This window comes from Danio rerio, chromosome 20, assembly GCF_052040795.2.
Source record: "Danio rerio strain M-AB ecotype USA chromosome 20, GRCz13ab, whole genome shotgun sequence".
In the NCBI taxonomy this organism is placed as follows: domain Eukaryota; kingdom Metazoa; phylum Chordata; class Actinopteri; order Cypriniformes; family Danionidae; genus Danio; species Danio rerio.
The window spans coordinates 25,895,660-25,912,494 of record NC_141040.1 but is presented as its reverse complement, the minus strand read 5'-3'; the positions used below and the strand labels follow the sequence as shown (position 1 = coordinate 25,912,494).

General features: G+C 35.4%; 1 protein-coding gene across 9 annotated transcripts in view; it reads right to left on the bottom strand.

Annotated features, from left to right (window-relative positions):
- The window catches only part of clocka (clock circadian regulator a), a 110,119-nt gene that overhangs the window by 19,981 nt on the left and 73,303 nt on the right, over positions 1 to 16,835 (bottom strand). For 8 of the 9 annotated variants that reach the window (XR_015517436.2, XM_087296320.2, XM_087296323.2 and 5 more), the window contains 13 exon segments: positions 16,588 to 16,647; positions 15,981 to 16,129; positions 13,441 to 13,532; positions 13,246 to 13,335; positions 11,715 to 11,835; positions 10,701 to 10,814; positions 6,977 to 7,095; positions 6,577 to 6,659; positions 2,557 to 2,663; positions 2,312 to 2,459; positions 1,453 to 1,528; positions 247 to 391; positions 62 to 162 (listed from right to left, as the gene is read on the bottom strand). Coding sequence is in view for 8 of the 9 variants with exons in the window: in XM_087296320.2 (XP_087152446.1) it covers positions 62 to 162; positions 247 to 391; positions 1,453 to 1,528; positions 2,312 to 2,459; positions 2,557 to 2,663; positions 6,577 to 6,659; positions 6,977 to 7,095; positions 10,701 to 10,814; positions 11,715 to 11,835; positions 13,246 to 13,335; positions 13,441 to 13,532; positions 15,981 to 16,129; positions 16,588 to 16,647 (1,405 nt within the window). In the remaining variant the exon portion in view is untranslated. 9 annotated transcript variants of the gene reach the window in all.

Below are 16,835 nucleotides of genomic sequence, written 5' to 3'. Positions count from 1 at the left end.
TTCGGGGGGAAAGGGGGTCTTAAAAAAGGTTGGGAACCAAGTGATGATGACATGAACTAACCTGACTGCTAATGGAGGACCTCCGCTGTGATGTCATCTCAATGGCTGACACTGATTGGCGAGGTGGTGTGCTGCGATCTGTCTGCAGCTTGGTCTGTGTGGCTACAGACAAATAAACACACATAAGTTAGTAACACTATTAAAATATGTCTGTATGTGTGTATGCATTGTTGAGGAAGTACATACAGGTGGGGTCAGAGACAGCAGTGTGCGAGGAGGACTTGCGGGAGCTGCGTGACGAGGCTGAGGGTGTGCGGCTGTGATCGAATCGCTCTAGCGCCTCCTTCAAGCTGGAGGTGTTCAACTGAGACTCGGAGCCAGAGTCCTGAGACTGAGCAGAGCAAAACAGTGTTAAAAGATTGTTCTTTAAGTTAAGATCAACTGCGTCATACTATGTTGATTACAACAGAAATAAAGAAGGTAATGGAAAAGTTTGATTAATATCATATGTTTAAAAATGATGCAATTATGTCAAATGTTTTAATGCAATAACATACATTTGTAAATGGAAAAAAAGAAAAAGACAAAAATAACGAAAGGAAAAAATGTGTATTTTAAAACATGTACACAAATAAATCCATATACAGTATACAGTTGAAGTCAGATTTATTAGCCCCACTTTGATTTATTTTTTTGTTTTTCTTTTTTTTAAATATTCCCCAAATTATGTTTCACAGAGCAAGGAAATTTTTCACAGTATGTCTGATAATATTTTTTTCTTTTTATATAAGTTTTATTTCGGCTAAAACAAAAGCAGTTTTAATTTTTTTTAAAAAACATTTTAAGGTCAAAATTATTAGCCCCTCTGAGCTATATATTTTTCAATAGTCAACAAAACAAACCATCATCATACAATAACTTGCCTAATTACCCTAACCTGCCAAGTTAACTTTATTAACCTAGTTAAGCCTTTAAATGTCACTTTAAGCTGTATAGAAGTGTCTTGAAAAATATCTAGTCAAATATTATTAACTGTCATCATGGCAAAGATTAAATAAATCAGTTATTAGAAATGAGTTATTAAAACTATTATGATTAGAAATGTGTTGAAAAATCTCTCCATTAAACAGAAATTGGGGGAAAAAAATAAACAGAGGGGCTAAAAATGTGGGGGCTTCAACTGTACATGTAATGTTGATATTAAATGTAATTTATCTCTTATATCAGGTGGATAAAATAATTACAAATTGAATATATAATAAATAAAATATAAAAAAGTGTATTAAGTTATAAAAATACACAAATATGTCCCTCAATATAAAATATTATAAATGTAATATTAACATAACAGTATAATAGGAAATAAATAAAAAATAAAAATATAGATTTGTACAAAAATAACTTCTGATTTTGTAAATATTCACTATATTTAGTAGGTTAATTAGGATTAACCTTGTCTGCGGAGATCTCAGGAGGTGATTCTTCAATGCCCAGCTCTCTGCGCTGTTCAGCTCTCACTTCAGCATAACTGAGACACAGAAAAACATCCTTTATAAAACAAATACTACAAGAAGATTCTCAGTAAACAGCAGTGCCATATCATGCTTTTATCACATGCCTAATTAAGATTCAGTGTAAAACCACTACTAGAAAAACAGCAGTTTACAATAAATAAAAACAACAACAAGATGTAAGGATTTTTCCAAAAGCAATTGTTCTAAGTACAAGTAAAGTGTTTAAAATACTTTGTAGAGTGTGCTTTGTGTTGTAACCTTGGGTTTGGTCTGTCATAGATAATAAGTCCTTAAACTACCAGTAGGTGGCAGCCTTAATGAGGGATTCATTGAATTATTCTATCAAATGATTCCTTTAAAATGGCAGATTCGTTTAGAAACCAATTTAATTAATCTTTATTTCTATATATATATATATATATATATATATATATATATATATATATATATATATATATATATATATATATATATATATATATATATATATATATATATATATATATTAAATTGAAACTGCTTCAATCCAGTTTTCAGAGCTGAAGTTTGGTTTAATTCAGTTTAGTGTAGTTTTAATTTAAAAACCAAGCAAGTGACTCCTAACAGACAAAATGCTTATGGTTTTATTGTGGTTACATTTTTATTTTATTGTTTTTCAAAGTGAGTGATATACACTGAGTGATCTATTTGTATAATAACAACAATGACAATATCATCTGACCTAGATAATAGCTTCTGTTGCCATCTAGCTTCTAGTACGTTTCATGTGATGAGCGTAATGAATCAGCGAGTCTCACCTGACCACCGTGTGAGTGCAGACGATGAACTCTGGCCTTGAGTTCCACTGGTGGTAGGTGATGTAGTAGTGCGTCTGAAGCCAGATCCACTGCTGACCTTTAGTCAGAAAACGGTAATAGCACGACTTCCCCTTACCGTACTGCATCACTGCAGAGAGAGAGAAAACGGGAGAGATGTCTTGCTGATAATAAGTCTAAACTCAAAACTGAGAAAACTCCAGTAGACAAAAAGCAGTTCAGCTCACAGTGTTCGTGGCATTTGGCCAGAGTCTCCAGGTCATCCACATGATAGTAGTCGTACCCTGAAGTACCCAGAACCTCAAACGGCAGGTAACCAATGATAGGAGGCGCCCTGTGGAGATAAACACACATGAATTCACATTATCTGCATAGGTGTTCCTTTTCTCAAAATGTAGGTATAGACATGTCCACTGAATTCAAGGGAAATAATTCTATTACAGTTAAATAATATTAAACATTTGACTCCTACACTGCAAACTTATTAGAATCATTCATTCATTCATTTTCTTTTTGGCTTAGTTCCTTTATTAATTTGGGGTCGCCACAGTGGAATGAACCGCTAACTTCAGCCGTTTCACGCAGCGAATGCCCTTCCAGCTGCAACCAATCACTGGGCAACAATTATACACTCTCATTCATACACATACACTTTTGACAATTTAGCTTATCCAATTCACCTGTACCGCATGTCTTTGGACTTGTGGGGGAAACCAGAGCACCTGGAGGAAACCCACATGAACACAAGAAGAACATGCAAACTCCACACAGAAATGCCAACTGACTCAGCTAAGGCTCGAACCTGCAACCTTCTTGCTGTGAGGCAATCGTGCTACTCACTGCGCCACCTTCACTCGTATTTGAATCATGCTCTATAAATATAATAAAAATATTATACAATAAAATAAAAGATAAATAATTGATTTTAAAATATTGCACGTATTTCTAAAGCTCAGAATAAAAACAAATGTGAATAAATCTAATAAATAAAACAGAATCAGATTTACTAAATTATATATATATATATATATATATATATATATATATATATATATATATATATATATATATATATATATATATATATATATATATATATATATATATATATATATAATAAATCAAATAAAACAACATTTGTCAATTGCTCAGAATAAAAATAAATATGAAATCATTTACCGAATAAAATAATTTCAGAATAATCAAAATATATAGAATAAATAAAATAAAAATAAAACAGCATTTGTCAAATGCCACTTTTGTCCCATGATAAAAATGTGTTAAAGCTACTAGTTATGTTCCCTTCAAGTTAAAGCAACAGTAATACAGTTATCTTTAAATGTGTTATGATTGATTGAACTGTAGTGATTCTTATGAATCCGTAAAGTTATAATCTACTAATTTCTGTCTGATTACTTTGTCAGTTTACTCATAAGTTTAAGTTCGAACACCTCAAAAAAAAAAAAAAAACACAAGTTGTACTTAACAGTAATGTTTAACTGCTAACAGATATTAGGAGAAACTTATAAGATTTTGAGAACTCCTATGACATCTACATCCCAGTCTCATTTTGAAACAAATCTTCAGGCATTCCTTGCGTCATATGCAACTGTTTTGGGATAAGAAAAAGCTCAGAAAACACCATAAGTGCCACCAGCTACTGCTAAACAACTGATAATGTGGAAAATCTTATTCGATCGCTTTGTTTCCCGCATCTGTTCAGATTAAACGGAATGCCTGATTTCAACTAACTATAGAGAAGCATCAGCGCCACAAGCCATTTTCTAAAACGGCTTGCCTAAATTCAGTATAAACTTTTCAAATCATAATGGCATTAGAGTTTTATACAGAAAGTGATGTTCATGCTTAAAATGTTGGTGCCTGTGGGCTGAATGTGAGATCTTAATACAGCACGCTAAGCTTGTGCAACAAACATGTCTTTTTTTAATTTTTTTTATGAAACCGGTCTCTATAGTGTCTGTGGCTATCACAGGCTTAGACAGACAGTGTAGGATTTCAAAGACTTAACATAAACGTCAGTTTCATTGTCTCTAACAAAGGTCACTGTGTCAGGCTATTTCCAGATTTTGTCTAAAATTTTATTTATTGATTTTTATTTGGACAAGAAACAAGCCAAACTACATGTTGGTTCCTGGCCAGTCATAGCTCACTGTCTTTAACAACATGTATGATGTTATTAAGAAGGCAAAACTAGCAACTCACTCCTGGAAACAGGAGCGTAAACAAACTGAAACATAAGTAGGGTGTTTTCCCAGCAAACCCAAAATGTTCTTCTACTGTTAGTATTATTATTTTTTTTTTAAACTAAAGTAATGTTCTAGGAAACTCTATTTTAGGTTCGACTTTTTGCAACCACAAAATAGTTTCCAGAAGGTTGCAGGAAGTTTTTTTTTATTTTATTTTAACAGAACATTCCCTATTGGACTTATAGTTTTAGCATATACACTACTGGTTAAAAGTTTGGGGTATTTTATAGTGTAATAACATTTTACTATCTTACAATTTGTACTGTATTCTTGATAAAATAAATGCTCTGGTGAGCAGAAGCTTATTTTAAAACATTTAAAAATCAAACTGACCCCAAACTTTTGACCGATACTGTACGTATATAGTTTTTCTTATATACTGTAATAGCCTCACTGTAAAAAACATCTGTTCATTAACAGTTTCTGTTTATTTATGGTTGTGAATTGCATTATGGGAACTCCTTGATCTCTGCTTTGCTGACTTTTGATGTTGAAAAACTTTACAGTTTAACAAAGTGACTATTATTGACATTTCAGTAGTTCAAAATATTTTAATGTATAAGAAATAATAGGGCGTGACGGTGGCGCAGTGGGTAGCACGATAGTCTCACAGCAGGAAGGTCCCTGGTTCAAGCCTCGGCTGGGTCAGTTGACATTTCTGTGTGGAGTTTGCATGTTCTCCCCATGTTCGTGTGAGTTTCCTCCAGGTGCTCCAGTTTCCCCCCAGAGTCCAAAGACATGCGCTTTAGGTGAACAGTGTAAGCCAAATGAATGTGTATGGATGTTTCTCAGTTATGAGAAGCAGCTTTAAGGGCATCTGCTGCGTAAAACATATGCTGGATAAGTTGACGGTTCATTGCGCTGTGGTGAACCCAGATTAATAAATGGACTAAGCCAAAAAATAAAATGAATGAATAAATAAATGAATGAATAATAAATAATATATAGCGAAGTCTGTAAAAAAACAGAAAATGTTCTGACAGTTTATTACAAGGATTTTGAACCATAATATACAATCCCAAATCAGACAGTATACAGCTTTAAATTATTAAGACGGTTAATAAAAAGTCTGTTTAAGGTTAAACATTTTTGGAAAAAAGATCAAGGTCCCATAACGCAATTCAAAAGCATAAATAAAAAAACAAAAACTTAAATCGCAAAATACAAAGAACTGCTAATTCATGCTTATTATATTTTTGTATCATTCAGTATAACAGTATGAAAAATCCATTCTTAAACCATAATCAACAGCCATCATCATCATCATAATCATCAAAAGGTATTGGTTTGGTCTTGCAAAAGGGCCTTATTATTTGTTAATTTTACCGTAACCACAGTTGCAAAATCACATCAGTCAGTGAGATGCAAAAAAAATAAAAATTTGTATGTATTCCGCATGTTTTATTGGTATTTTAATACACAAGTATTGTATTTTTGCTTGTGTTTGAGTGTTTTATAGTTTTAGAAAATAAGTGTATGTTGTGGTGTCACGGTGGAGCAGTGGGCAGCACAATTGCCTCACAGCAAGAAGGTCGCTGGATCGAGCCCCAGCTGGGTTAGTTGGCATTTTCTGTGTGGATGTTTGCTCCGGGTGCTCCGGTTACCTCCACAGTCCAAAGACATGCGGTACAGGTTAATTGAATAAGCTAAATTGGCCATAAAGTATGTGTGTGAATGCAAGAGTGTATGGGAGTTTCCCAGTATTGGGTTGCAACTGGAAGGGCAGCCACTGTGTAAAAACCATGCGCTGGATAAGTTGGCTGTTCATTTCACATTCAGGCGACCCCTGATTAATAAAGGGACGAAGCCCAAAAGAAAATAAATGAATGGATGAAATATATGTTGTAAATAACTATAACCTGTAGTAGTAGCTTGAAACCGAAATAAACAGCGAAGAAGAAGACTTTTCGACACTAAAAAAGCAATGTGTGTGCTTTACAACGAGCACACAATACCACAAAAACAATGTTGCGTTTGTACCTGTGGTCCAAGAAGAGGAATTTCCACTCTAAACTGTGTCTGGAGGTGAATTCCTCATTGGGCTCCTCCACAGTACACATTTCCTGCCGAACAGAAGTTATAAACAAAACCATCCTTACTTCCAAGCATGTTGACCAGACAAAAAAAAACAGAACAGAAACCAAGTGACCTACTTCTCACTCTCAGTGTATTTACAAGCTGGTCATTTATCAGTGTCTTCAAAAACAAAGCTAATTCTTGCACAAACACGTACAGTGTGTATCAATACACCCACACACACGCACACAGGTGTACAGACATACACACACACACACATACACCAATCTCAATGACTGTCAGACTAATGCTAAAAGTCACAGGACCAATGAGAAGGTGCCAAGTCATCTTTGGCTCGGCCTACCTTGATAAACTGAGGTTTGGCTAGCCTGACCGTCGCTATGAAACACACTCGGTCTTCAAACGCGTGTCGCAGCGATCGCTGGATCACTCCCTCAAAGCCGTTTCGTGTTGAGTTAGGCACTGCAGAGAAAAACAAGACACACATCTTTAGAAATGAAGGCTTTTTAGGGGGGGAAATGTTGAAAAAGGCTATTCTGTACCACTAGAGGGCGATAACCTCGTTGCTAATTGCTAAATGTTCATTCATTCAGGCTTTTAAAACACTTCTTGTTTAAAACCATGGTTAAAACAGTAGGTTCATGCAGAGTTAATTGTAAGACAACTGTTAAAAAACTGTTAAAATCAGTCTATGTTTTGTAATATTAAATCAATAATTTGTTATAGTCACTGATCTTTGTCCATTTATTTTCACTAAACATGCTAATCTGCTTTAGGGACAGCTATGGAAAGAATAAGTTAGAGGAAATTCTCAGTTTCTCTTGATTTACTGTATTTTTTACGTATAGGTTAGAATAAAATGTTTGTTGATATTTTGGAGAATGACTATTGATCGAATAATAAATGTTTTCATTGAATTGAAAATCAGGGTTATAATTAAAGGTTAATTTATTGTATTCTTAACTCTTCAGTAGTTGAAATGTTGAAACTAATTTGTTTAAAAATGTACACACATTTCAAAATGAAATTATAAAAAATCTAAATGACAACAAAAATATCAACAATCTGTAAAAATCATGAACAGCTAAACCTTTCAGCAGTGATATTAATAAAAAAAATGCTTCTATAACACAGCATTTACATATTATTGATCTATGAAAGATAAACAGCATAATATTAACTAGGGATTCTCCGATCAGGATTTGTTCAGCTGATACAGAGTACCGATTCCTAGTCATGGTGATCAGCCGATACAGAGTACTGATTGTGATGCTTCCAGCTTTATAATGCATAAGGCACATTTTCCCTCCAAGTATAATACATAAGTGTAGATCTCACTTTACCCAAGATAATAAATTAAGAATGCTGCATTTAATCTCCTAAACACGTCTCTTATAACTATTATAAGCATTTATTTATTATAAGGGCCTACTCACACTATGCCATCCGTACCGTGCCTAGGCCCGTTTCCCGGATCGTTTGAGAAGTGTGAGTGCGCCGAGTCAGGCTCAAGCACGGTTCACTTGGCCGGCCCTGGCCCGGTTGGAAGAGGTGTGCCTGAGCGCGGTTCACTTGGGCTTTGGCGCGGTACGCTTGTGTGTGAGTGCAAAACGCGCCAAAGCCCGAAACTGAAAGCGAGACGTGACTTTTAAGGGGCTGTTTCATATAGATTTATTAATCATTCTTACTGTTTAGTGAACGCAAACTGCCGTCGTTTATTAAAGACGCAAACTCCTCACTTCACGACAGCTGCGCGGCTTCAGCAAACCTCCTCATTCCTGCAGCACGAGAGCTTAATGATTGTTTATGAGCGCCAAAAGTGGCGGATCTGTACGGCGAAATATCTGACTGCGTGTCACCACATCCCTAAGGACTGTTTGGCGAAATATTTGACGGCATATCAAACGACTGAAACGATATAACTAGAGAAATCTCCACTGTGCTGCTGAGTGAGAGAGCGCTTCTCACTGAACAGCCCAACAGCGATGACGTAAGCGTGTCGAAGCCCGTTTGTGGTGTGAGCGCGGGCCGTCGGGGGAGACGGGAGGGGGGACAAGCGTGCTTTGGCCCGGTTCGAGGCAACTGTACCTAGTGTGAGTACGGCCTAAGTATAGACCAGGGGTGGCCAACCCTGTTCCTGGAGAGCCACGTTCCTGCAGATTTCAGTTGCAACCCATATCAAACACACCTGCCTGTAATTATCACGTGATGTTCAGGTCCTAATTAATTGGTTCAGGTGAGTTTGATATGGGTAGCAACTAAAATCTGCAGGAACGTGGCTCTCCAGGAACAGGGTTGGCCACCCCTGGTATAGACTATTTCAATGTGGTCATGTCATTGGCCCTTGAACATTTCATAAGTGTAACAAGAGGCGATTCAATAATAACTTAATGTTAAAACAGCGATCATGACATTATTAATCAGTATGTGACTCTTTTTGAATTCTCAGAAGCTATAGAGATTAAAATTGCAAAACAGGAAATGAGTTGGGACCAGTGTTTTTGTTTACACCCCTCAAAATGGTGTTTATTACAAGTATTTGTAAGTGATTATAATTAAAAGACTAACGATGCAATTTGCAAACATTGATGGAAGAAAAATTCAACAAGTCTCTTAATTACGAAAAAGTTTGGAGCATGAGAAGATGCATAAGAAGTTAAAATGCAAACCTATAAATCCATTACTTCTTTACTGAAAGGAAATTGGTCTATAAACTACTGGGTCACACTTTACAATAAGGTTGATTAGTTAATGCATTTACTAACAGGAGTTAATTATTAATTAATCATAATTCATCATTTACTGATGCATTATTAGCATCCAAGTTCTTGCTTGTAAATATTAGTTAATGCACCATGAGTTAACATGAACTAACAAGGAACAACTCTGTTTTCATTAACTAATGTTAACTAACATGATCAAATACTGTAGTTAATGTATCGTTCATTGTTTGTTCATGTTAGTAATTGCATTAACTAACATTAATTAATACAACCTTATTGTAAAGTATTACCAACTACTGTTTATTGTAACAAGTAAATTACAAAAAGTTATATTATTAAATACTTATTTTAAAACAAGTAATTCATTTTTTTTTTAAATGTATTTAATATTTTCTGCTAGGTTTTAGTGAACTTGCAATACTGTCAAAAACACAGAACGTTTAGTTCTTATATGCATCTCATCTCCAACTAACACAAATACTTGTGACCGGTTCATGAGATCGGCCAGATCAGTGAGTAACAATCGAGTTATTAAATGTGATTATCAACCGATACAGATCTTTGGCAGATCGATCAGAGCATCCCTAATATTAGCCACAACAAGCTAAAGAAATCAAAATGCCAAGTCAAAACTATATTAATGCATTATTAAGTATCTAAAGTGTGCAAAATACTTCATATTAATAAGCATCTAAAAGATTCATTAATACACTTGAAAACAAAACTCACTTATGAAAACCAGGAGTACATGATCTAATTTAATAAAATTATGTTGAGTTTTATTTTTATTGTTGTTGAAAACACTTGAAAGCATTTTCTCCAGCAATCTAATTACAAGATAAAATTTAATTAAACTGTTTTCCTATATTTATTAATTCTGTATTAAATCTGTAATGGTTAAAATGTTTACATAATCATGTATAAACTATAATTAAGTCAATTTTAGTAGGTTGATTTTCTAGAAAATCTGAACACAGCAGCTCTGTAGGTAGAAACAACACACCGTTTGATAGTCCCAAGCAGCTATCACTATATAAATTCAGGACAGGACATTCTGCTTGAGCAAATAACAGCTGTGTAAAAACATAACTCTCATTCATTATTTTTTGCACTTATATTCTTCAACACTGGTCTAATTACACACTTCACCACAAAACATTCAACTTCCAGTCTTAAAATCTGGGTCAGAAGCCTGTTCCTCTGGCTTTTCTTTGCAGCGCTTCCTTTTTAAATAACGATGCTTGCTCCATCCACTCTCATAAGAAGCACAAGCAATCAAGCACTTGGCTGGATAATTCAATAAACAGATCCACATGAAAGGCTGGCGCTGCTTCTGACACTCACCAGTGTTGAGGGACTTAAAGTTTCCGATGAACTTGACATATTCATAAACGGGCGGCTCTTTGGGGTCGATGGTGCCCCGGAGCATGTGGCAACAAAACTCCAACTGGTTCTTTGCTGCAGGGAAGCGAACGCAACAAAACAAAAACAAGAAAACAACATTAACAAGCTGCAGCTTAGTGATCGGTGCTCACAGAAATGAGACAATAGCAGGGAGAGGTACTGAAGGAAGCTGAATGAGAATGCTAAGAATGATTTGATCATGAGGAGATCATTTCTAATATTTTTTCATATTTCGAATAAAAATGTTTTGAGTCATTGCAAAGTTCAATCAAAAGCTGCATCCCAAATGGCACACTATACACTTATGCATGTACTTATGGACTTACACACTCAGCAGCATAGTATATGAACACAGCGTCGTCCCAAATGGAACACCAATGTTTTTTTTCAAACGGTTTCTCTGATGACGATTGACGGTTGCCAAATTAGTAAAATAAATGACCAAACTACCAAACAATACCTGTCGTGAGTATAACCACATTCACCATGGGGGACGATATAACCACTCTTGTTGGAGAATTTTGCTCTTACAATCTAAAATAAAAGCTCCGCCCTTTCTACTACATGAGCAAAGCTGCGGTCGTTGATTGAGTGAAGTGTCCATCATTCCACACTTCATTTTAAGGGCTGAATTAGTGCAAATACCCCATTGATTAGAATAACAGATTTTTTCTTCTGTTGTGATTAAAAAATGTGATTTCTCAACTACTCTGAAGTTAAACATCAGTGTCATGTTGTCTAAAAATGAATATAAACATGTCTGAAAAAATGGCACCATTTTATGCTAAATAATTAAATAAGTTGGGAAGAAATGTCATCATCAAAACACATTTAATGAGCTCTAGTCTTGTGATTGTGCTCACAGAAATCCAACAACAACACAGAATAAATGAAGCTGAATAAGTACGAAACTAAATATTTGGTCATGAGGAAAAAGAGATAAATGGGTCTTACTCTTTAGGTAGTCTGGGGTGAGGGTTTCTCCCTCCAACATGTGTGTTGACAGAGCTTTATACACCTCCGAATGCTCACCCAGTGGAAGGAAATTCAACAGGTTCTGATCCACAAGATCAGACTGAAACAAAACCACAGCAGAAATCTTTAGTATCTCTCTTACACAACAAAAGCAATGCATAGGAGATGGTACTTTGCACACAATGTATGTTTATTTTTTCAGGTTTTTAAGAGATATAACTATTTTCATGCTGTATGATCAATATGGACTGCTATTACTAAAGTTCATTTAAAGCTTGTAAACACGGGCACAATTAGTGCATTTGTTAATCACTGATGTTGATTTTTATTGTCATGACTAAAACAACAAAGAGAGCTAATGTGAGTGTGTACACCAATGAGCAAAACCACAGGCACAAGTGTCATCAAAAAAAGAAGACAAACACTTCAGGCGTGTATTTTTGGTTTGACTCTCCACATTAAAAACTCGTCAACCAACGAGATTGTTCTGATCATGTGCCTGGAGTTTCTGAAGTAAAACACAACTTGGCCGTGTTCAAGCATAATACAGTCTAGCTGAGCACACAGGAATTGCAGACCAAATAGTATTCTATGGCAAGTTTCATTTCAATTAATTTTTGTCATGGCTTGTCATTTTTTCCCACAAACGATTGACAAGGTTTTTTGTTTGCTGTAGGCGAGGATTTTAACCAGAAGCGGAAAAGCTCCAATAAATACTCATGAAAAAAGGCATAAGGGTGACTTTGCAACAAAAGAGTGCACAAGCCCAAAGTTGAACAAAGCCACCTTGTGCACTGGGGTATTTCTGCTTTTATTAAGTGTCCTTCAATGTCAGGAAGTGATTTTGCATATTCACTCAGCTCATTGCCAGATGAAATGGCATGGCCGTGAATGCTGAAAAACATCTTGAACAATGTTTGCAATAAGAGCGAGTGAGAATCGTCAGTATGCACACATAGACCTTTAGTTGTGATTTCTAAACACTTTACAATAAGCTTGTATTAGTTAAATGTTAGTTAATGCATTTACTAACATTAACAAACAATGAACAATGCATTTATTATAGTATTTGGTCATGTAAGTTAATGTTAGTTAATGAAAATACAGTTTTTCCATTGCTAGTTCACGTTAACCTAAGGTACATTAATTAATGTGTTAACAAACATGAATTTGGATGTTAATAATGCATAATATAGTTAATATAGTTATATATTATAGTTAATGCTGAACTTTGCTTAATAAATGCTGAAAAAGTACTGTTCACAATTTGTTCATGTTAGTAAATACATTAACTGATAAAACCTTAATGTAAAACGTGACCAGATTTTTAAAAATTCATTTTGAAAAAAATGTATTTAGCAAAGATGAACTAAATTAATCAAATCGACAGCAAAGACATTTATAATGTTATCAAAAAAAAAAAGAAAAAACATCTGCTGCCAACACATTTCTAAACTGTGCAATAAATTAAATAAAAACAGGCAACAATCCCAAGTGTTTTCAAACTCACAGGTAGATGTTCTAATAAAGACGTGACACTTTCTGAGACGTAGATTATGTTTCCATCCGTCATGATGGCCAGAAAGAAGCCATCTAGTGCCTAAAGAAATAAAGCAATGAAGAATATCAATAATTCGGTATATTTAGTAGTGTTTCCTGAATTTAGGCAAGTGTGTGTGTTGGTTTCAGTGAATGAAGTCCTCACCTCCAGCATCAGCTGTGTGAACTCCTCATTGCTAAGGAAGGGTGGCTTCCAGTCCTGACGGATTTCACTCGACTCCGACTGTGCAGCAATTTCTTATGGAAAAACAATAAAATGATAAGCTTTCAGATTCTAAAAAATCTAAACTAAATCTAAACTTTCATAATACAATATTATAAAAGTTTCCTTCATCATAAAGTGTTTACTTTGTTAGCAAATGTTCAATCAATCCATTTTAAAATGATATTATCATTTTTTTTCCTTGCATCTCTACAACCTTTTGCACAGATTGCTACATTCATACTTCAATGAGCAACCACTTTTACTATTGTCTATTGTATGAATAACGTGTGTTGAATGAATGCAGACTGATAAACATCAATACTGCTTTTGTCCCATTAATTTCAGAAACACCTACACCTACTGTATATGTTGAAAGCAAACTGGTTACATGTCGTTTTACATGTCATCTGACACCTCCCTCGTGTCAACGTGGGCAGTTCATGGCCAGGGTATATTCACAGTAAATAGTTAGTCTTGTGGGTCTGACTAATAGTCGATTAAACATATATAAAACCAAAACTGCTCCTTTTTTAACCAAAGATTACTTTTAGTCAATTAAATATCCTCTATTGTGCTTTTTCAGATTTTACCTTTGCATGTTGTAGTTGCTTATGAATGTATTGAATGATCTTGAATGGAGCTACTGTCCCAAAACCAGAAAAGAACTGCGCAAATTGAGTCATCATTAATTTCAGTCGCATTTCGTGCACAGGTAGATTTGTATTGTCTTAATTGGCTGCCCGCTAACAACATCTACATTGACCCTCAAACAGTGAAGTTATAGCTGAGGCCTGGATGAATTTGTTGACATGTCATTGTTTTCTGTTTCTTTAAAAGTCTACTTTTTGTGCAACTGCAATTGATGAATGCTTGGGCTCCAGAGCTTAGGAAACCTCCAGAGCTGATATTCTGTGTTTCGTTTCTGACATAAAATGTATGTGGTAAACCCATCACAACAGACTGGGCTATCTGGCCAATCAGAGGATAGCAGCTCTTGGAAAGATGGGGTTTAGAGAGATTCTTTAATGAACCTTTAATGCACCCACTTTAAGCAATACTAAACTGAATGGATTTGAAAAGTTTAGATGCAAAAGATCTCTAAATGCCGTCTGAAATTGTCCTCTAAAATGAGCATTTTTATCAGCCTCCTGTGTGTATGTTCAGTAATACCAGTTTTATGGCAAAGAATAAGTCCTTTTCCTGGTCTTTAAAGTAAAATATCTCAACATAAACAAAGGAGGCAGAGAAAAATGTTCATTTTCGATGAACATTCCAGACGGCACTTAGAGGTTTTTGCATCTGAACTCTTCAATTGCAAACTGAGCCAAGCAAAACCAAACCAAACAGAGCTGAGCTGGACCAAGCCATACCATACCACACAGAGGAAAAGCACATAAAGGAGCATCTTCTTACTGACACAATATGTATCTTCACTAAACAAAGTTCATCCACTATTCCTAATGTTGAGAAGTGTTTTTTTTTTCTCCACACAATGGCAATAAAGAGCAACTTGTTGTGTTTCGAGTATCTTTATTGTTTAGAGTTTAGATAGTGTTGCATTTAGCATCTTTTTGCCTCTCTTCGTCTGCTTCTGGTTATTATTTACTACTACATGTGTGAATTTGTAGGTGGAACACACAGTGTTGTAGAATCAGCAACAGCATCTTCTGTGGAGTTGGAGTTTACACACACTAAACAACCGTAAAGTGACAGAAAAATTTGTTCGATTATAAGTTCTGAATGTTGATTTCGATTACTTTTCGATTAATCACCCAGCCCTAGTTCGACCTGCCGGTCAAAATGTGCAAACCTCTGCACACAAACTGTTGGCACAAACAGGTCACATCATCAGCACGATCCCACTATGCAGATTGATAAGACGCGAGTCCACTGAAACGGTTAAAATTGCCTGCGATCTTCCAAATATGTTCAACTTGAGAGCTCTTCTACAGAGCTGCATATAACTTAAGTTCAGAGTCGAATATTCGACAAACTACCCTTCTCATCAAGCATTCTAAAAGTGCAAAGCATGTGTCTCAGGATTAAACACTTATTATGTTGCTACTGTAATATGATGTGCTTTGAACATTTAACATTTTCTTGTCACTTCTGGTCTCAGAACAGCCTGTGGGCGATCATGTGTTTTGGAGAAGATGTGACTTTGAGCATTGATTATACACAGTACAACATTTGACATTGGTTAAACTTACAAACTCAAGTTCACCAGCTGCCTTGAAAATGTGAGTCAACTCAAGAGAGACTCTTTGTTTACAACTAAAGATGTTGAGTTTTAGTTGATATATTTCAGCTGATGAACGTGAGTTTGTAAGTTTAACCAAGTAAAACGTTTTACAGTGTACAGGGAGGTCCAGATCTTGATCTTTAACAGCTGCTAGATACTTTGAATTCGCCCACCCTATTTTTATGTATACTTAAATTTTCCAAATGATAAACAATAATTGTTATGCAACAAGAGTAACCTTTGTGCTTGCGCAGGAAGTCGATGCTCTTCTGTAGGATGGTAGACTTGTCCATCTTGCGGGTGTTGCCCGGCAACATGGTGCCCAGTTCCTTGATGAGCACATTGAACTGGTCTCGCCTCTTCTTCTCCGACCTATTTCTAGAAACTCTATAGAAAGATGAGAAAAATCAAAAACAAAAAGGTGGAAAATTCAACAATGGAAGCCAATTGTAGACTTTAAGATAATAGGATGATAGCATAATTCCATTGCTATTGCAGAAGCTTTCAAAGTCACAGTCGAGCTCTATCTAATCTCAGAGGAATCCAGCAATGCTGAGAGAAACCATATCACGGTGTGGTGATTGTATACAGACGACGAGGGTGAAGGCGTACGCTCAGGTTTAAACAGTCATAACTAGGTCACACTTAAGTTTCTATTCCCGGTGCAAAAAACCACTTCAGATCCTCTACCACGAAAAAGGACTTGTCTATACAATCATGTTTAAACCACTCTTGCATGAGATAATGGAATACGCCAATATATCACAAAAAGAGTTCAGCTCAGGACAAGACAAAGGATATCGCTGTAAGCAATTAAAATCATAAAGTTTTACTTTTATAATCACCTTTTTGCTTTGTCCTTCTCATCTTCTTCCATTAACCCATCAAAGATACTGCTGTCATCCCTGAAAGAGAGCAAAATTAAGAGTAGTTAGACTAGCTTGCCCAAATTCAACCAATCAACGACAGTGTTTGTGATCATTATTTTAATAGACTGTTCCCCAATATGCAATAGTGAGGGACTCAAGCTTTTTAAAATGTCATACAAAATCTTGAAAGAGTCTAGTGATTCAACTAAAGTAAAAACGTTTTT